The 22490-nt window shown below is 39.4% G+C and overlaps 1 protein-coding gene across 1 annotated transcript in view; it reads left to right on the top strand.

Moving 5' to 3' along the window:
• LOC115111593 (AP2-associated protein kinase 1-like) overlaps positions 1-9224 on the top strand; it is a 43930-nt gene extending 34706 nt beyond the window's left edge. The window contains 1 exon segment of the mRNA XM_065011550.1: positions 1176-9224. Within this exon segment, the coding sequence (XP_064867622.1) occupies positions 1176-1987 (812 nt within the window). The 3' untranslated portion in view covers positions 1988-9224.
• Positions 9225-22490: the final 13266 nt, after the last annotated feature.

Below are 22490 nucleotides of genomic sequence, written 5' to 3'. Positions count from 1 at the left end.
ATATATGCTAGTGTTATGAGATGATTGGACGAGCAAGTAGCTATAGGCACAGTATGCATCCTTTGGCTGGTTAACAGTCTGTTGCTTAGTCACACACCCACATAATTCACTTCCCTAACAATGTCAAGGCTCACACTTCAGACAGCGAATGCTCTCAGTAAGGCAGCTCATAAATGCGCTAATGGCTTTCAGAGGCCTCCGCGTTTTGAAACAAAAATAAATCATTTTGCCCTATTGATCGAAACACAGTTCTCATTGATGCTACAGTATGGAAGTGCCCAATCATCCTATTACACCTTGGTGCTCACTCAGTTAAGCAACTAACACACTTAATTAACACACTGCACTCTTACATGGGGTTGAGGGCTCTCACTGACTAGAACTCACACACCTAGCTTCTTGCCTTTCAATCCAGTGGAAGGTTGAGAAGCTTAGAGCTACAGTTCTACCTCTTCTCTTACTCACACCCTGCCCAGCTCTTTGCCTTCTGAATGACTTTGAACTTTGCCCTACAATGGCTGCCACTAACCCTATACCTCTGGAGCTGCCGGCTAACTCCTGCTACCTGCACTACCAAGGTAAGACTGCCCCTGTTTCTGCCCCCCTCTCTCTTTGTTTCTGTGTCTGCTCCTGTGAGTCCTCTCACTCCTTCTTTCCATAGCTCTACTTCCTTCTTATCAAGTCCCTATATATTTACATAACTTACTAATTACAACCCTAAATCTGACATCATTACTTGCTCTGTAATGGTACATGGGATTGTTTTGATGAGGTATTGAGTGTATATGCTTAGAGAATGTTGCAGGTCTGCTGAAATCAATTAATGGAAACAATGTATTTTGTTGTGGTGATGGTGCTGAATAGTCTTGTCTGTCACATTGTGTTGTACAGAGTAGAACATGTTGTGTTTTTGATGTAGTCGTGCTGGCTTGCTGCTGTTGGACCATTGTGCTGTTATTTCTGTTTCCATGGTGTTTACTTGTTTGCAGTAGAGCTGTAGTACTTGTCATTTTTGGGATTGACCTAATTGATGGTCCGTTAGACCAAAGGACCACAGACCGTAGTGTTCAGAGCTGCGAGAGGTTTCTCAATGTCAACTCAGTTGCTGTATCATCTTGTCTCCATTTACACATCTCAAGTCTTATCCATTACTCTGTGCCTTCTCTCCTCTGCAGAGCTGAAAGGGGTGAGTAATGGTTACGCTGTGCTGGACGAGGGGGATTCTGAAATTGAGCTGCCTGGAGAAGGTCACAGAGCAAACGAAGGCTGTATCCACTCCAGCGATGATGATGATGAGGAGGAAGACGAGAGAGTGAAGGAGGAGCAGGGCAGGAGGGCCAGTGAGAGTGACGTGGTTCATGACTGCAGTGGCTCCAGACCTTTGCTGCTGGATTCAGATGAAGAGGAGGAGCAGGGGTCTGAATTACTCCTCCCATCCTCCCAGCCATCCCTATCACACCCACAACTCTCCACTTCCTCCCACCAACCTACCCCATCCCTCTGTGCCCCATCCCTGAATCATTCCCACCAGATGCCACAGCAAGCCAGGGTGGTTGAGGTTGTCTCTGATGTCTTCTTCAAATCCCCCTTCAGGATTGAACAAGAGGCAGGCGACGTGTTCGCAAATGCCCCCTTCCAACGTCCCCCTGTTGTGGCTCAACAGCATCCAGACGTCTTCCTGCAGGCCCCCTTTGTGAAGCCCAAGACCCAGCACCTTCACCCAGCTGTGGTTCACCCTGTGGCCCCTGAACCAGCCCTCTTGAGCCAGGTGGCCACACAGCCTTTCCGCCCACAGGCCCTGGCCAAGTACTCCCGACACTTTGAGGGCCCCTTGCCTCACCAACCTGTGACAGCTCAGAGGGTGGTGTCCAATGTGAGCAGGCAAGCTGCTGTGGGCCCCTTACACTCCTGGACTTCAGAGGTGAACTCAGTAGACCCCTTTGTCTCTGCGCCCTTTCACATCAAGGCCCCACAAGAAAAGCCCTGAAAGATCCCATCCTTCCCTACAGGGAAGCGGAGCCAGCATTGGAGCCCACACCTGTGCACACTACACTAAGGCATACACACTGCATGCTGTCACCTGCACCGGGGCTGGACTGCAAGGCAGCATAGAACTCTTAAGATCTTGTCCTTACAAACTTCGATCATTCTAGATATTGAGCAAGGTCATCAATGTGTTTTTTTGCTGCAGTAGAATTGAGGTGGGTCCTCATTTATAAATGCTGTGTATACACAAAATATGCCCCAAAACATGCATGCAGCAGTTTAAGCAAAAGTTGTCATTTATAAAAACTGAACTTGACGTGAGAATGTGATTATCCTGCCTCCATGCGTATGCAGTTTCAAGTGGTTGAATTTTTGCAATGCAATTAAGGGAAAAGTAGCATAGTAGCCTTGTGCATGAATACAGTGGCCTTCAGAAAGTATTCATACCCCTTGACTTATTCCACATTTAGTGAATTATGTGAAGCCTGAATTCTAAATGGATGTTTACCCATCTACACACAATAACCTATGACAGTGAAAACATGTTTATAGAAATGTTGCTTATTTATTTAAAATTAAATACAGAAATCTCATTTACATAAGTATTCACACCCCTGAGTCAATACATGTTATAATCACCTTTGGCAGTGATTACAGCTGTGAGTCTTTATTAGTAAGTCTAAGAGCTTTGCACACCGTAAATGTACAGTATTTGCACATTCTTTTAAAATTATATTGTTTGGTGATCATTGCTAGACAGACATTTTAAGTCTTGCCATAGATTTTCAAGCTGATTTAAGTCAAAACTGTAACTAGGCCACTCGGGAACATTCAGTGTTGTCTTGGCCTTCTGAAAGGTGAATTTGTCTGTTGGAAAGCAGACTGAGTCAGGTTTTCCTCTACGATTTTGCCTGCGTTTACCTCTAGTATATTTTTATTCCCCAAAACTCCCTAGTCCTTGCCAATGACGAGCATACCCATCATGATGCAGCCACCACCATGCTTGAAAATATAGTCATACTCAGATGTGATTTTCCTCAAATATAACGCTTTGTATTCAGGATATAAAGTACATTTCTTTGCCACATTTTTGGCAGTTTCTTGCAAACAGGATGCATGTTTTGGAATATTTTTATTCTGTACATGCTTTTGTCATTTTAGGTTAGTCTTGTGGTGTAACTACGATGTTGATCCACCAGGCTCAAAGGGATATTCAATGCTTGTTTATTTTTACCCATCTACCAATAGGTGCCTTGCTTTGTGAGGGATTTTAAAACCTCCCTGGTCTTTGTGGTTGAATATGTGTTTGAAATTCACTGCTCAACTGAGGGACTTTACACTTATCTGTATGTGTAGTGTACAGAGATGAGATGGTCACTAAAGAAAATCCTGTTAAACTATTGCACAGTGTGAGTCCATGGAACTTGTGACTTAAGACTATTTTTATTTAGGTTGCCATAAAAGAGATGACTCAAGACATTTCAGCTTTTCATTTTTTTATTTGTTAACATTTCTAAAAACATAATTCAACTTTCACATTATGGGGTATTGTGAGTAGCCCAGTGAGACAATCTCAATTTAATTCATTTTAAATTCAGGCTGTAAAATAAAATAGCCAAATGTGGAAAAATTCAAGGGGTGTGATTACTGAATTCTGAAGCCACTGTATATAATAATACTCGAATTCATAACAAAAACAGGTAGCTAAATATAACAAGATACAGTAATTTGTCATTAGTGAGATGAGCAAAAATCTATTTATTTTCTTTGCATTCTAAAATAATTAGAAAAGTAATTTTTCATTTCCATGATCATTTCATAATTAATTCCTCACCTTTTCTGACTAATGGCTTCATATTCACAAAATTGCCTATAGGCCTAAAGCAAGTTATTATAGGCTACAATTTATCCCATTTCTCACTTAATTAAACCCACTTTACAATAGTAAATAGATGAGCTATTGCAAGTATTTTGCTCTATGCAATCTGACGTGAAGCTCAGTTTAACGGTAGAAGAGACGGTTCCTTTTCCATTAACGTTTGTAGGCTACCTGAATACTGTGCTGTCAAATTGCTTGGGTAGACAATATTTCATTTATAAACATGCATACACCGAGTACACGAAACATTAAGAACACCTTCCTAATATTGAGTTGCACCCCCCTTTTTGCCCTCAGAACAGCCTCATTTCGTCGGGGCATGGTCTCTACAAGGTGTCGAAAGCATTCCACAAGAATGCTTCCCACAGTTGTCAAGTTGGCTGGATGTCATTTGGGTGGTGGACCATTCTTGATACACACGGGAAACTTGAGTGTGAAACCCAGAAGCGTTGCAGTTCTTGACACATTTGTGCGCCTGGGCTGGCACCTACTACCATACCCCGTTAAGAGGCATTTAACTCTTTTGTCTTGCCCATTCACCCTCTGAATGGCACACATACAAACCATGTCTCAAATCCATCTTTAATGTGTCTCCTCCCCTTCAGCTACACTGATTGAAGTAAATGTAATAAGTGACATCAATAAGGGATCATAGCTTTTACCTGAAATTCACCTGATCAGTCTGTCATGGAAAGAGCAGGTGTTCTTAATGTTTTGTACACTCTGTGTATAGGCTTATCATAATCATTGCAGAATGCATTCCTTACCTTTTCTGTCATATTCATATTTCTGACACAACCATACAACAAATGCATTTAAACGCAGTTTTACACAATTCCTGACATTTAATCCTAGTAAAAAATCCCTGTCTTAGGTCAGTTAGGATCACCACTTTTATTTAAAAAATGTGAAATGTCAGAATAGTAGAGAATTGTTTCCGCTTTTATTTCATTCATCATATTCCCAGTGGGTCAGAAGTTTACATACACTCAATTAGTATTTGGTAGCATTGCCTTTAAATTGTTTAACTTGGGTCAAATGTTTTGGGAAGCCTTCCACAAGCTTCCCACAATAAATTGGATGAATTTTGGCCCATTCCTCCTGACAGAGCTGAGTCAGGTTTGTAGGCCTCCTTGCTCGCACACGCTTTTTCAGTTCGGCCCGCACATTTTCTATAGGATTGAGGTCAGGGCTTTGTGATGGCCACTCCAATTCCTTGACTTTGCTGTCCTTAAGCCATTTTGCCACAACTTTGGAAGTCTGCTTGTGGTCATTGTCCATTTGGAAGACCCATTTGCGACCAAGCTTTAAATTCCTGACTGATGTCTTGAGATGTTGCTTTGATTTATCCACATAATTTTCCTCCCTCATGATGCAATCGATTTTGTGAAATGCACCAGTCCCTCCTGCTTCAAAGCACCCCACAACATGATGCTGCCCACCCCCGTGCTTCACAGTTGGGATGGTGTTCTTCGGCTTGCAAGCATCCCCCTTTTTCCTCCAAACATAACGATGGTCATTATTGCCAAACAGTTCTATTTTTGTTTCTTCAGACCAGAGGACATTTCTCCAAAAAGTACAAGGTTTGTCCCTATGTGCAGTTGCAAACCGTAGTCTGGCTTTTTTATGGTGGTTTTGGAGCAGTGGCTGCTTCCTTGCTGAGCGGCCTTTCAGGTTATGTCGATATAGAACTTGTTTTACTGTGGATATAGATACTTTTTTGTACCCGTTTCCACCAGCATCTTCAAAAGGTCCTTTGCTGCTGTTCTGGGATTGATTTGCACTTTTCGCATCAATGTACGTCCATCTCTAGGAGACAGACCATGTCTCTTTCCTGAGCGGTATGACCGATGCGTGGTCCCATTGTGTTTATACTTGTGTACTATTGTTTGTACAGATGAACGTGGTACCTTCAGGCGTTCGGAAAATTCTCCCAAGAATGAATCAGACTTGTGGAAGTCTTTTTTTTTTCTGTCTTTCTGATGTCTCAGTGCACAACAATACAGCCACAGGTACACCTCCAATTGACTCAAATGATGTCAGAAGCTTCTAAAGCCATGACATAATTTTCTGTAATTTTCAAAGCTGTTTAAAGGCGCAGTCAACTTGGTGTATATACATTTCTAACCCACTGGAATTGTGATAGTGAAATAATCTGTCTGTAAACAATTGTTGGAAAAATTAGATGTCCTAACCGATTTGCCAAAACTATTAGAAATTTGTGGAGTGGTTGGAAAAACAAGTTCTAATGACTCCAACCTAAGTATATGTAAACTTCCGACTTCAACTGTATACTGCATATCCCGTTCTGGGCTCAACCGCTCAGATTTGACCCTCTGCTCTTATACTTAGTCCATTCCCCATTGCTCTGAGATGCCCAGTAAGAATTCCCATGACAGCTCTGGTCTCAGGGTGATGAGAGGAAGGCCTCCTTTAGTGGTTCCTCTGTGTCTTTACTTCCAAAATATCAGAAGTATATCTGATGAGCATTTTAGCCCATTGAGTGATGTACACTTTTTTTACTAGGTAGGTTAAATGTACCTCTAGCAGGGCGGTCATATTTGATAATGTATTATAATGTTAATCAGATGCTGGATTGTTTGAGTTTTAGCCTTTTTTTGATCCTTCACTGATTGCTATCTTAGTCACTATTAGTTGTTTTAAATGGTCACGTGACTGTCAGTGCTACAAAAGTCAGCCTTATGTATCTACATGCAGGGCATACAGTACAGAACATACCTTAGAGGTGAAAGGTCAGAGTTTCTCCTTACGCTTGTCCTTTCTTGTGGGTGCCTCTGCTGTATTTGTTTGTTGGTTTACTTTAATTTTGGACTGAGCAGGTTGCTAATGCTGTAGAAGTGAAGCCTTAAGTCCTCCACTCTCACAATCAGCACTATCGGCAAAGTCACTCCCAATCAGCACCTCTGCTTCACTCCCAATCAGCATCTAATGCTACGTTCACTGGAACTCTATACATTCACAATCATGTTCTCAATCCGCACTTCTACATTATACCTGCACTTGAGTCACCGATTCAAGATTTGTAAATGTGATGTAGTTAAGCCTTGTTCACACTGCAGGACTTTGGAATACGGACTGTCCAAACAGCAAGTTACAAGTGACCATGTGTTCAGATAAGTCATTTCCTGACATGGCTATGCAAGTGTGTGAGTGCACAGTGTTATAGGGTGATTGGTGCTCGTGCTTCTATCACTCAGAAGTTATGTAGCAAGCGAAGGTGACAACAATAGATGCAGTAAAGAGATCAATAGAATTTGACCAAAACAATGGAAAACGCGTAGGGGGGGTGCCGTGGGGGAAAGATCCCACACTTTATTTGATTTATTAGGATCCCCCTTAGCCGACGCCAATGGCAACACCTAGTCTTACTGGGGTCCGACACAACGAAAAAGCCATTAAATTGTACATACATTTAAAAACATTAACATGTATTGTATCAGTTACACACATGTCAGTACATACACACAAGTAGAATCACCTCATTTACTGCATGTAAGCCTGCCATTAACATTTCCCGTTGCTTTGAATGTTAATCATAATGTAGGAATACTTTTAGAGCTGCAAAGGATATAAGATGAACCAACTTTCAAAACAAGTCCTTTTTGGCTAGCCACAGCAGTCAGCTAGGTAGCAGTTTAGCGTTCTAGTACATTCACTCATTTGTTTGTAAACAACAAGCTAGTTAGCTACCACATTCTTGTCATGTCAACAGTAGCTAGCAAGTAACAAGATATGCCAAATAACAGTAAAAACCACTTGATGGCAAATTAGATTTGACCGTTCTGACTTAATTCGCATGGACAGGAATCAGATTTGTATCTGATTTCAAACCACCTACGAATGTGTTTTCAAATGTGGCTTGAAATATGATTCCATGTGCTTTTTAGCTGTTCAGACTGCAGGAAAAATAAAAGATTAGAATTGGATATGCCGAAAAATAGGATTTGAGTCATTTCAAACTAACTAGTGTGAACAAGGCTTTAGTTTAGACCGATGGCACCTCACACTATTTCTACCTTTTAGAATCAGCACCCCCTAGCAGAACATACCAGAATAACTACAACCCTTGTCAAGCACCTCAAGCGAAACACAGTTGAACTGTAACTTTCACATGCTCAAAATACACTTCCAAGTAAATGGTCAACACATGGTTTCATCATAAACCCGTAAGGGTTATCTTTTTGCTCTTCTACACCAGATTTTGCATTCCTTCTGTTTTTGTTTTCTCCATAGCCATATGAAATGCTGATATGGTCTTCTGCTGACTATTCAATAACCTCAAAAAGCACTTTTCAATGTTTGCTATCCACGACTCTGCATATTACCTGGTCATGGTGGGGACCAATAGAGGTTTTAAACTACTTGATCCAAAGTAAGAACCGCTGTCTTAAAATTAGTTGTTAATTATTTGTTTTATTACTTTGTACAACACTTGTATATGTTTGTTAATCTGCAGTGCAAATGAAGAATGCACACTGCATCAGCAGTAATAATTTACTCGACAATAGTTTATTTTAGCAACTATAGTATTTACACAGTAGCTTTGATAGGAATTAGCTTGCAAAAAAACAAATAGTGTGCCAGAAGTTAGATATTGTAATTTACTCTGCCAATTGTCCATAGGGTTGGTCATTGTGCAACAACAAAAAACAAACATCTAATAGAACATACATTTAAAGACTTTCCAAACGTGGGTATGTTGTAGTAGACCCGCTTACCTCATGTCAAAATATAATTCCTGCAAGTGCACCGCCACACTTGCACACAAAAATAGCATGAACTTGTGGGCAACTTTTTATTTTGACATGAGGTAAGCAGAGAGTAACTGACCTCCAAGGAACTGCACGGATCTACAAAGACCCACGTTTGGAAATGCTTTTTAATTATACGTTAAATTCATGTTCTTTAATTCCCCCTGCATAAAGACTATGCCCACAGACAATCGACAGAGTAAATTGAATTTTATTTAACTTCTGTCTTCCGGCTGACTAACATTTGTTTGCCAGCTAATTGCTATTGTGTGAAGTTTAGTTGTTAAAATCGTTCTTTTGTATGTCAATTCCTGAACATAATATCAAGTCTTTGACTGTCTTTGATTTATGACTGACTTGTATAGGAAAGAACAGTGGCTGATTTATACAGCAAGCCTCACCTGCTGAAACCTAAAAGCACCCATATCAAAATACTTGTCATGAACACGAATTTGTTATATGTCCTTATGTAAAGATAAATTAATTAATGCAAAGCAAGTCATTTTAATAGTTTTAATTTATGTTGCATTTGTTTATGATCATGAGACACACCCATATGTAATGAATGTTATAAGATGCACCTTTCATCTACCTTGTGGTTGTGTATCATTATAGGAAGGCAATACACAATTTGCTTACATAAAAATACAAGGACGGTTTCCGCCCTCAGCGGAGTTTAAGGAAATTGAGTCACTGTTTAGAAACATCACAAACATGGTGACTTACAGGCAGGTCAGGAGGTTGTTGGGCATTTCTCTAAGAATTTCAAGTCTAAGTTTTCCTCTCTGTGGATTCGTTGAGTACTGAAGATATCTATTAAGCTGTAGGAATGCATGTTTTCACGTTATTTCTATCACTTCGTGTTTCTCAACTGATTAGTAAGTAAGCCGCTAGCTAACGTTAGCTAGCTATAGGAGCTCTTATCAGTTTCATAACCCCCCCGCATAAGGAGGTGGTTCTGATTTGTACGTTTGCTTCAAAAACACTAAAGGATTATGGTCCGTGAAGACCAGTATAGGCAAGGCACTGGAGCCCACATATACTTCAAAAAACTGTAAGGCTAGCAATGAAGCCAGCGTCTCTTGTTCAATGGTGGAGTAGCTTAACTGACACGAGTTGAACTTACGGGAGAAGAAACTGACGGACCGATCCACTCCCTCATCTTCCTGCAAAAGAATTCCACCCACCCCCACTATACTAGCGTCAACCTCCAACTTAAAAGGCTTATCAAAGTTGGGGTGGCAAGCACTGGGACACTCCAACCCGTCCTCCTTATCCTCTTCTAGGTCCCAGCCAGGCTTCAGAACTACTGCAGCCACACTGGAGACGGAGCGCTGGACCTGCTTACCTGAGGAGCTGTCTGGAGAGTCACGTATATAATATGCTTTCAGCATGTTAACATGACACACACGGGAAGAACGCCTACGATCTGGGGTCTTTATCACATAATTGGTGTCACTGAGTTACTTTTCCACAAGATATGGCCCAGAAAAACGTGCCGACAGAGATGAGCCAGGGATTGGCAACAAAACTACAACTTGATCCCCTGGTGCAAAAGAACGGCCAACAGCATCTTTGTCATAATGTAACTTCATGCGTTTTTGAGACGAGGAGAGAGACTTTTGGGCTAACCCACATGCGGCGTGCAGTCTCTCGCATCTTACTGACATAATCCAACACATTTTTAGGGGTGCTACTGGGTGTAGGAGATCGGATATGCTCCTTCAAAACTCTTAGCGGACCCTGTGGGGTGTGTCCAAACACAAGGTCAGCAGGGCTGAACCCTAAGGACTCCTGTATTGTTTCCCTGATCGCAAATAGGACAAAAGGCACCCCCTTATCCCAGTCGGTACTGGTATCCATGCAATACTTGCGTAGCATCGCCTTTAGCGTCTGATGCCAGCGTTCGAGGTCCCCTTGACTGGATGATATGGACTGGAGACCTGATGGGAAATACAGTGTCTTTAACACATTTGAGAACAGTTTTGACAAAGTTGGTTCCCTGATCAATTTGGATTACTTTAGGGAGTCCAAATGTAGAGAAGAACTTCACTATTGCCTTCACCACAGTCTTAGCCGTTATAGTACGGAGAGTCATAGCCTCTGGGTATCGAGTAGCACTGCACATTGTTAGTAAGAACTGGTTACCTGACCTGGTTTTCGGCAACAGACCTACACAATCGAGTATCACTCGTTCAAACGGTTCCCCCACCACAGGAATCGGGCAGAGCGGCGCACGAGAAACTGTTTGATTTGCTTTCCCAGTGAGTTGACATACATGACATGTTTTACAAAAGTGAACAATGTCAGACTTGAAACCCAGCCTGAAAAAATGTCAAAGGACTCGGTTATAAGTCTTTGTGATCCCCAAATGTTCGGACCACGCCTGGTCATGGGCGAGTGACAGCACCTGCTGTCAGAACGGTGTAGGAACAACCACTTGACACACTTCACTCCAGTCACTAACGGTGTCATGAGCTGCCCATTTACGCATCAAAACTGCTGCTTCCATAAAGTAGGCGGTCTCCTTAGTTTTAGCTTCCACAGTGGAAATTACCGAAGCAAAACACTTGTGAAGACAATGTCAAAAAGGAGACATCAATCACTTTCTCGGGTTGAAAGACAAAAGAATGTCATGTAGTTGGTGAGCGATTTCGCTTTCCCCTGCCTTAGTTTTTACAGGGGTAAAAACTATCGGCCTTGCAGAAGGAATACTCAGTGCATTGTCTTCTACTTCAACCTTCTCAAAAATGGAACTAGTCAAATCCACCACATCTCCTAGCTTGCGAGATTGTGCCCTTGTTAAAACACAAGCAGGAAAAACATGGGGAAATGCTTGAACCAATTTATCATCTGTAGTTTTGATTTCTGGGTTGTCTACTACCTCTAACACAGGAGTGATGTTACCACCAGCAATATCGTTTCCTAGTAGCAATGTGACTCCTTTTACTGGCAGTGTAGACACTACACCAACATGGAAATGTCCTGATACCAAGTCTGACACTGTGGACCCAGTGTAATGGTACAAGTGCGTTTTTTGTTTCTATACCCTATAATATGACATGCGAGCCACAATACGTTTCAGGAGACCAGGGTAAAGCATCAGTAACGATTACTGACTGCGCCGCCCAGTGTCTCGTAAGATTTGTATGTGCTTTTGATCTGCTTGTTCTCCAGTTAAGGAAACACAACTGGCAGAGATAAATGGAGCATAGATGGGATCCGGTTTCCTAAATGCTGAATCAATAACTCGGTCCAACGGACGAGCCAAAGACTGGACTAAACCCACGCTTTTCAATTTAGGGGATGGTGACAGGGACTGTTTTGGTGTATTTTTCAAAAACCGGGCAGTCCGCAATCATTTGACCCTTTTGGTGACAGTAAAAACCTTCACTGATTTTGTGAAAAGGCTTAGGGTCGTCGGTGGAAAAGCGACCCGATCGAGGCACTGATGTAATCATTCAGCCTTCAAAACGAAGTGCACCAAAGATGGTCTTGTGTGTCAAAGCGTACTCATCTGCCAACACTGCTGCCTGGGCCACTTTCTGTTCATTTAAATGAACTACAATTCTATCACGGAGGTTGCTTTTAAAATCTTCCAACAGCATCAACTCCCGAATATCAGCTCAGGTGTTAGCTTTGCTGGCTGAACCCCAGCGATTATACAGAGACTTTGTCCCTAGCAAACTCAACAAAAGTACGGTGTGAGGGTTTTTTGTGGACATACCCAGAAGCTCCCTCCTCCTAACAAAGAAACTCTCGCTTTTAAAGCTGCAGGAGTCGGTAATTGAAAACAGCTGTATCTCCTGACGAGGGGGTGGGGTCAGAGCTCCAATCATCAATGGGGCCGACCAATCAGCTGCTTAGGACTTCAGGAAGCCATTTCCTGAAATACACACATATACAAACCCACAACACAGAAACTGGGGAACGTAACAAGGATGGTGCCAGGTTTCCTCCAGACGTGACGCTTGGCATTCAGTCCAAAGAGTTCAATCTTGGTTTCATCAGACCAGAGAATCTTGTTTCTCGTGGTCTGAGAGTCCTTTAGGTGCCTGCAAACTCCAAGCAGGCTTGTCATGTGTCTTTTACTGAGGAGTGGCTTCCATCTAGCCACTCTACCTTAAAGGTGCGATTGGTGAAGTGCTGCAGAGATGGTTGTTCTTCTGGAAGGTTCTCCCATCTCCACAGAGGAGCTCTGTCAGTGACCATCAGGTTCTTGGTCACCTCCCTGACCAAGGCCCTTCTCCCTCGATTGCTCAGTTTGTCCGGGCAGATGTCCTGTGTTGCGGCTTTGAGGATGGCATTGTGAAGCTGAAGCTGCAGGGCTCCTGCACCAGTTGCCCCAGCTCCATGGTCACACTGAAGAGTGGCATACAGAATATGTTGCAGTTCTATGTCCCTGAAGTGGAAGGGGTAGAGCAGGTTTGTACCCTGTACAAAATAACTTGCCTGTCGGTCCAGTTCTCAATTTCACAAGTCTAACCTAACATTTCATGTTCTTTTCACAAGACCAACCTAACATTTCATGTTCTTTTCACAAGACTAACCTAACATTTCATGTTCTTTCCCAGGTGAAGGATGAGCAAGAGGAAGTTGTCCAAGGCTGAGTCCAATGGAATCGACTGACTCTACAGACATTCTTCTTACCCTCTACCCTCCAGCGCCCACTCCTGACTCCATCCTATAGTGGATTAATGAGCATCGTAGAGTCCTGTCTAAAGCACAGCAGTGGTAAAAGAAGAACTGCAGGGTTATTTGGAGAGATTTCTCAGTGAACTTCATAGCAATTCTCAGAGATTGTCAGCTGTTAAGTCATTCTGGCTATGTGTTTCAGTGGGTAAGATGTACTGTCTTTGTCCTGCTGCTTGCTTTGAAAGGCTTCTAAGGTGAAGGATTCCAGCTTGTCTGACGATTCATTTATTACAGTTTCTAGTATTATCACACCATATAACTCAGTAAGTATTGGTTATTACAGGCCCAATGCAGCCGTTTGTATATGCTTATCACCTCATTTCTGGGTAACAATTATGTACCTTACTGTAAAAGATTTCCATTCAAATGGGCAAAATAGCTTTTTAGCAAAAAACGACATCAAGTAAGGATTTTGCAAAGGGGAGAATGGAGAACTAGCTGTCATTGTCAGAGAGGTTTGACGCTCTTTATTGGTCTATTAATTTACCGCATGGTGATGTCACCATGGAAAGCAGAAACTCCCACACATGCAAACCTGCTGTTTAGAAGGTCCTGTGTAGATTGTATTTTCAACCAGCAGCTATCAGGAAATAACACTGATAAATTGTTTCACTCCTTTACAGTGTTTGGTTCATCAGCTGTTGTTCAATATATACATTTGGACTGCACTGAGCCTTTTAAAAAGCACAACTCCGTCCATATACAACACAAATGTGCACACTGTATAATGTAAATAAATAAAATGCATTGAATTAAGTATGAAATTATTTTCTTTAATGCATTGAATGTAGTTCTTTCTTGAACTGCACTGTTGGTTGAGAGCTTGTAAGTACGCATTTAAAGTAAGGTCTACACGTTATATTCGGCGCATGTGACAGTTTGATATGATATGAAATTGCCAACCAAATAATCTGTCAACCTGACAGGGAAATGGTGCACAGATGGAGTATGGTCTGGAGGAAAGCTTGAGTTTGTGTTGGTTTTTAACTATGTTATTATTATGTGAATGTATAATAAGCAATTAAAAACACCTCTATAAATTATACATTTTTGTTGGGAATTTATCATCCACTAACACATCTCTGTCCAGTCCACGGTCTGTTAAAATAAGGTAGATCTAAAGTAACAAACAAATATGGTGACAAACATTTTATCAAACTAAACTGGGAATAAATATGGTTATTTTGAATAAATACGGTTAGTACTAGTAACCACAGACATAAACCCCACCTATTTCAATGTTTTATTTTTAAATGTGATTTTAAAACTAACCTTAACAAACTGCTAATCTTATGCCTAACCTAAACCTTATATTAAGACCAAAACAGCAAATGTTAGTTTTCATGATTTTTTTACAACAATATAGCCACCAATAAATATTGGTTGGTTGGTTGACACTTCACAAATGTACTTTCCATCTCCTTTTTTTTGTATTTATTTTTTATTATTATTAACAACAAATCAATACATGAGGGAACACAAGTATATATAGATTAATGGACAATTGACCTAGGGGGTACAATATCACATTACACAAAGACCTTAAGGGACATGCATACACTTACAATTCTAACAGCTTTTTTGTTAATAGAGTATTTAATTGTCTTAAAATACAGTTCAATGTATTTTTGTAGGGTAAGAAAGTGTTTTTTTGTTTGTAAATTTACATTTGTGAATATGGAATTTGGCCAAAAGAATAATGAAATTAATTAAATAAAAATGTTTCAGCTTATTTCTATCATAGGTAAAGAATTCAAGCAGAACATCTCTCCACAATAGTGTAAGACCTTCATAAAAGTGTTCAATTATAAATCTACTGATGTCTTGCCACAGTTTTCTTACATGAATACAATGCCCAAAAAAGATGCAACACTGTTTCTGGGTGGTCATTACAAAAGGAGCCATTTGAGTTGATGTTTTCCTTAAATTTCTTCATATAGTGGTTGGCAGGATAATATTTAAATCAAATCAAATCAAATGTTATTTGTCACATACACATGGTTAACAGATGTTAATGCGAGTGTAGCGAAATGCTTGTGCTTCCAGTTCCGACAATGCAGTGATAACCAACAAGTAATCTAACTAACAATTCCAAAACTACTGTCTTATACACAGTGTAAGGGGATAAGGAATATGTACATAAGGATATATGAATGAGTGATGGTACAGAGCAGCATACAGTAGATGGTATCGAGTACAGTATATACATATGAGATGAGTATGTAGACAAAGTAAACAAAGTGGCATAGTTAAAGTGGCTAGTGACATAAGGATGCAGTCGATGATCTAGAGTACAGTATATACGTATGCATATGAGATGAATAATGTAGGGTAAGTAACATTATATAAGGTAGCATTGTTTAAAGTGGCTAGTGATATATTTACATCATTTCCCATCAATTCCCATTATTAAAGTGGCTGGAGTTGGGTCAGTGTCAATGACAGTGTGTTGGCAGCAGCCACTCAATGTTAGTGGTGGCTGTTTAACAGTCTGATGGCCTTGAGATAGAAGCTGTTTTTCAGTCTCTCGGTCCCAGCTTTGATGCACCTGTACTGACCTCGCCTTCTGGATGATAGCGGGGTGAACAGGCAGTGGTTCGGGTGGTTGATGTCCTTGATGATCTTTATGGCCTTCCTGTAACATCGGGTGGTGTAGGTGTCCTGGAGGGCAGGTAGTTTGCCCCCGGTGATGCGTTGTGCAGACCTCACTACCCTCTGGAGAGCCTTACGGTTGAGGGCGGAGCAGTTGCCGTACCAGGCGGTGATACAGCCCGCCAGGATGCTCTCGATTGTGCATCTGTAGAAGTTTGTGAGTGCTTTTGGTGACAAGCCGAATTTCTTCAGCCTCCTGAGGTTGAAGAGGCGCTGCTGCGCCTTCTTCACGACGCTGTCAGTGTGAGTGGACCAATTCAGTTTGTCTGTGATGTGTATGAATAATTTTAACGGAAACTTCCTTAATTTTGTTAACAAGTAGGTATGTGTGTGGCAACATCCAAACTTTTTTCCAACAGATATTATCAATAAATCCATTCCAATAAGGCATAACATAAGGTATAGATAGATACAACATCCTGCTGAAACAAGGTTCGTATCGCTCTGTTGTTGAATGGACCAAAAGAGAAACAAATCTTTCCTACTGATGAGTCAACAGGGTCAATAGAAGGTAGGCTCTGAGGGTCAGGTCTTGACACGTTCCTGAATAATAGAGCAACACATGAGGGAATGGCATCTAAAACAATTGCAAAATCTTTAGGTGTTACAGGGACCTTGTAAAGTGATAAGAATTCCTTATAACTAAGTAAAAGACCCTCTGCATTTACCAGTTGGCTCACCAATAGGATATTATTTCGGAAACAATATTCTAAAAACAGTATTTTTATACAATATATCCCGATTATTCCATATATAATATATGTGTGGAGAAAATGTGTGTTTATAAATTAAAGACCATGACAAGAAAACATGCCGATGAAAAGCAGAAAGTTTCACTGGAACTTTGTCAATATTATAATTTCAAAACAACATGAAGTTAAGGCCACCAAAGGTAGATGAGGAATAAAATTCAAGATAGAAGTGGGTCTTCTTAGGAATTGTTTTATCCAATTGATCTTAAAATTATTATTTACGGTAGTAAAGTCCAGCCCACCATTCTCATAAGTGTTCATTACAACAGTTTACCTAATGTAATAGGTATGGTTTCTCCACAGAAAGTTGAAAAGCATCTGGTCTATCTCCTTGCTTATTTAACTGTCAAGATATAAAGATAGAGCGCCATATGTTAGTCTAGAGATACCTTCAGCCTTGGTTATTAGGACTCTTCCTTTTAAAGATAAGTCCCTCTGTAGCCATTGATATAGCTTCTTCTGGGGTTTTTTAATAAGAGGGTTCAAATTTAGTAAGCCTCTAGACTCCTGATCCTTTTAATGGTTATGCCTAAATATGTAAGTTCTTCTTTTACTGGAATACCATAATATGTATGGATATAAGACAATATACACAATATTTGACAGCCATGAGTTCACATGTATTAATGTTAAGATATAGACCAGACGCTTTGGAAAAGGATTGTATCATATTGATTGATGTGGGAATTTGGTTAGCGTCTTGTCAGCCAGCTGGCTTATCATAATTTCTTTACCAGCTATGGAAATACCTTGTACAGGACTATTATTTAAATAATTTGCAAGAAGTTGGGTGATTAATAAAAACAGGTACGGAGAGATAGGACAACCTTGCCTAATTCCTCTCTTTAACTCAAATCTAGGTGAGGTGCCATATTTCAATTTGATAGAGCTGTTATCATTTGCATAGAATCTTAATAGCCTTACAGAAAAAAATCCCCAAAGCCAAGTCTCTCAAGGGAGTGGAAGAGGAACTGATGCTCTACTGTGTCAAATGCTTTATAAAAATCTATAAATAATATGAAGCTATCCTCGGTTATTAGGTCTGAGTAGTCAAGTATGTCTAATACTAGTCTGACATTGTTAGAAATATGTCTGTTCCTCATGAAGACTGTGCTTCATCAATGATTGCATCCAGGACTTCTTTAATTATTTTTGCAAGTACTAAGGCTAATATGTTATAGTCATTATTAAGAAGACAAATTGGACGCCAGTTATCGATGAGCAGCACTTATTTTTTAAGCTTAGGTATCAGTGTTATTAACCCCTGACTCATTGTAGGAGGGAGAACATTGTTTTTAATACTCTCTAAAAAGACTTCAAATAGGAAGGGAGCTACTTGTTCAGAAAATCATTTGTGAAATTCTGATGTAATTCCATCAACACCTGGTGATTTATTGTTCTTTAGATGTTTGATAGACTCTATAATCTCTTCAACTTTGATGGGTTCATCACACTGTTTAGATTCTATATCACTGATAGAGTGAACATGATTCAGTTAGTTAAAAAACATATCTGTGGATTCCTGACTGTACGTAGAGCTATACAATTTTCTGTAAAAATTGCTGCAGTATTTAGCGATTCATTTTTGGTCATCTGTAATAACACCATCAATGTTTAACTTATGGATAGTGTTATTTTTAGAGTGAAATTTCTCAAGTCTAAAGAAATAGGATGAATTCTGTTCTCTCTCCTCAATCCATTTTTCCTAGATCTAATAAAGGCTCCTTCTGCTTTTAATCTATATATATTATCCAGTTTATTTTGTAACTCAATTAGTTCCATCTTCTCCTCCCCCGAGAGGCCGGCTGGGGACCTCTGAGAAAGGGAAGTTATCTTAATGATCACCTTGTCCTCCTCAGCTCTTCTGGTCTAAGCAAGATTACTACCATATTTTCTAATGTATTTGGACACCTCAAATTTAAAGAGCTCTCAGTTCTTGCAATAAGATTTTTCTTCACAAGCCCTTTCCCAAAAGTGTGAGAGCAGATCTTTAACCTCAAATTTAACTATATCATTATTTAATAATGAGCTATTTAGCTTCCAGTAGGATGCTCTACCATGGTTAGTATCAGGGGTAAATATTTAGATATCAATGTAAATTGCCCTATGGTCTGTGAGGGGAGTAGTACAAATATTTGTAGTAACACACTCACTACCAATACATTTGGATATAAGACAAAAATCTATTCTGGATTGTCTGGAACCTGTTTTGTTACTCCAAGTGAATGATCTGTTGGCCGGAAACCTCTCTCTCCATATATCAGTAAGATCAAACTTTTCCATAAAAAGTATTAAACCCAAATTCTGATTGGTTAGCCTACCTGGGGACCGTCTATCAGTTGAATTATCTATAGTAATGTTAAATTCCCCTCCTATCAATAATAATGAATAGGGAAATTTAGATAACCAATGAATGTTGTTTCAATATGTTTCTCTATAGATTCAAGCAACTCATCATTCTCATGTTTGGTGTTGTACCCGTAGAAGTTGACAGTAATGAGCGTAATGTCATTGTAACTGATCACAAGACAAATAAAGTGACCAAAGGGGTCACATTCCGAGTGTAGAATATTACCACCAAAGGTATTTTTAATTGTAGTGACACCAACGGAGCGTTCAGATCCATGGGAAAGCCAAATATCGTTGCCCCACTGCGACCTCCAGAAGTTGGCATCAGCCGAAATTGAGTGAGACTTGAAAAAAGCAAAAATCTGTTCGAAATTGTTTAGCAAATAAAAATAAGGCCTTGCGCTTCACATTGTTTCGTAACCCCCAAGCATTAAGAGAAACTATAGACAAAGACAAAACAACAAAGATTATATAAAAGTATAAACTGTAACAGGATGAGTCAAAGACGTAGGAGCAGTGAACGTAAACGATAAGGAACCGAGATCTGCACCATTTAGGTCAATTTAAAGTAAAAATAGCTTATTCCATAAACTTTGAGCTAGACATTATCAGGCTATCCGAGACTAAAAACCCTCTTTAGTGTAATCAGGAACTGTTCTGAGAAATAAAATACAAAATAATAATTTAAATAAAAGGGTACCTACTATTTTAAGTACATATGAAAACTCATCATAAAAAATGGAATAAAAAATGTTTTACATATACATGTTCCTAAGACCCTTTTCACTTGGAAATAAGTATTAATAACTAAATAGAACAATACCCATGTAAAATCAGAGCAGACCTGTATGCCCTTTAAAACAGTATCTTAGTTACTGTATACATAAAAAGTAAATACAGCTTTCAGTCTTCTTCGTAAGTTTGTAAACAAAATATGTCTTCATACAAGAACAAATTAATAAATTTAAGTATCTGAGTATTCCGAAAAATAGTCACCTGATGCTTGTTAGGTAAACAATATAAGGAAAATGAGAATAGCATGGCTGAAACCAACAATTTGTTCCTTCTGGTGAGATTTTGGGGAGAAATACTTTCCATCTCCTCACTCGCGCCCATGGATATCCTTTTTTTTATATTTTTTTATTTTTTATTTTTTTATTAACAACAAATCAATACATAAAGCACATGAGGGAACACAAGCATACATAGATTACAAACAATAGACAATCGAGCTAGGGGGTACAATATCACATTACAATTACACAAGGACCTTAAGGGACATGCATATTCTTACAAATCTAACAGCTTTTTTGTTAGTAGAGCATTTAACCGTCTTAAAATACAGTTCAATTTCTTTTTGTAGGGTACGAAAATGTGGTTTTCTGTTTGTAAATTTACATTTGTGTATATGAAATTTGGCCAAAAGAATAATGAAATTAATTACATAAAAATGATTCCGCTTATTTCTATTGTATGTAAAGAATCCAAACAGTACATCTCTCCACAATAGTGTAAAATCTTCATAAATGTGTTCAATTATAAACCTACTGATGTCTTGCCACAGTTTTCTTACATGCATACAATGCCAAAAAAGATGCACAACTGTTTCTGGGTGGTCATTACAAAAGGAGCAATTTGAGTTGATGTTTTCCTTAAACTTCTTCATATAGTGGTTGGCAGAATAATATATTTATGAATAATTTTAAAGGAAACTTCCTTAACTTTGTTAACAAGTAGGTATGTTTGTGGCAACATCCAAACTTTTTTCCAACAGATATTATCAATAAATCCATTCCAATAAGGCATGACATAAGGTATAGATACAACATCCTGCTGAAACAAGGATCGTATCGCTCTGTTGTTGAATGGACCAAAAGATAAACAAATCTTTCCTACTGATGAGTCAACAGGGTCAATAGAAGGTAGGCTCTGAGAGTCAGGTCTTGACATGTTCCTGAATAACATAGCAACACCTGAGGGAATGGCATCTAAAACAATTGCAAAATCTTTAGGTGTTACAGGGACCTTGTAAAGTGATAAGAATTCTTTATAACTGAGTAAAAAACCCTCTGCATTTACCAGTTGGCTCACCAATAGGATATTATTTCTGAACCAATATTCTAAAAACAGAGAGGTATTTTTATACAATATATCCCGATTATTCCATATATAATATCTGTGTGGAGAAAAATTGTGTTTATAAATTAAGGACCATGACAAGAAAACCTGCCGATGAAAAGCAGAAAGTTTCACTGGAACTTTGTCAATATTATAATTGCAGAACAACATGAAGTTAAGGCCACCAAAAGTAGAGAAGACATGATGAGGAATAAAATTCCAGATAGAAGTGGGTCTTCTTAGGAATTGTTTTATCCAATTGATCTTGAAAGTATTATTTAAAGTAGTAAAATCCAGAAAATTCAGTCCACCATTCTCATAAGTGTTCATTACAACAGTTTTCCTAATGTAATGGGTACGGTTTCTCCAAAGAAAGTTGAAAAGCATCTGGTCTATCTCCTTGCTTATTTTACGGTCAAGATATAAAGATAGAGCACCATATGTTAGTCTAGAGATACCTTCAGCCTTGGTTATTAGGACTCTACCTTTTAAAGATAAATCCCTCTGTAGCCATTGATTTAGTTTGTTCTGGTTTTTTTAATAAGAGGGTTAAAATTCAGTAAGCCTCTAGACTTCTGATCCTTTGTAATGGTTATGCCTAAATATGTAAGTTCTTCTTTTACTGGAATACCATAATATGAAGGTGTCACACAATCTTTGACAGCCATGAGTTCACATTTCTTAATGTTAAGATATAGACCAGACGCTTTGGAAAAGGATTGTATCACATTGATCGATATGGGAATTTGGTTAGCGTCTTTCAGAAAAAGTGTAGTATCGTCAGCCAGCTGGCTTATAATAATTTCTTTACCAGCTATGGAAATACCTTGTACAGGACTATTATTTAAAGAATTTGCAAGAAGTTGGGTGATTAATAAAAACAGGTACGGAGAGATAGGACAACCTTGCCTAATTCCTCTCTTTAACTCAAATCTAGGTGAGGTGCCATATTTCAATTTGATAGAGATGTTACCATTTGCATAGAGAGTCTTAATAGCCTTACAGAAAAAATCCCCAAAGCCAAGTCTCTCAAGGGAGTGGAAGAGAAACTGATGCTCTACTGTGTCAAATGCTTTATAAAAATCTAAAAATAATATGAAGCTATCCTCAGTTATTAGGTCTGAGTAGTCAAGTACGTCCAATACTAGTCTGACAGCCCATGGATATCCTATCTCCATCCTGCTCCTACGTGAGTGCGTCGGAGGTAAAAATCGGGATTGACAGCCGTTGCACCAATAAGGGAAGCCTGCTGAGGCTACTTGGATCCCATTCAGTGGATTTAAAGAG

Source organism: Oncorhynchus nerka, linkage group LG27, assembly GCF_034236695.1.
Source record: "Oncorhynchus nerka isolate Pitt River linkage group LG27, Oner_Uvic_2.0, whole genome shotgun sequence".
Classification (NCBI taxonomy): Eukaryota; Metazoa; Chordata; class Actinopteri; order Salmoniformes; family Salmonidae; genus Oncorhynchus; species Oncorhynchus nerka.
The sequence above is the reverse complement of the archived record's forward strand: the minus strand, read 5'-3'. Positions and strand labels throughout refer to the sequence as shown.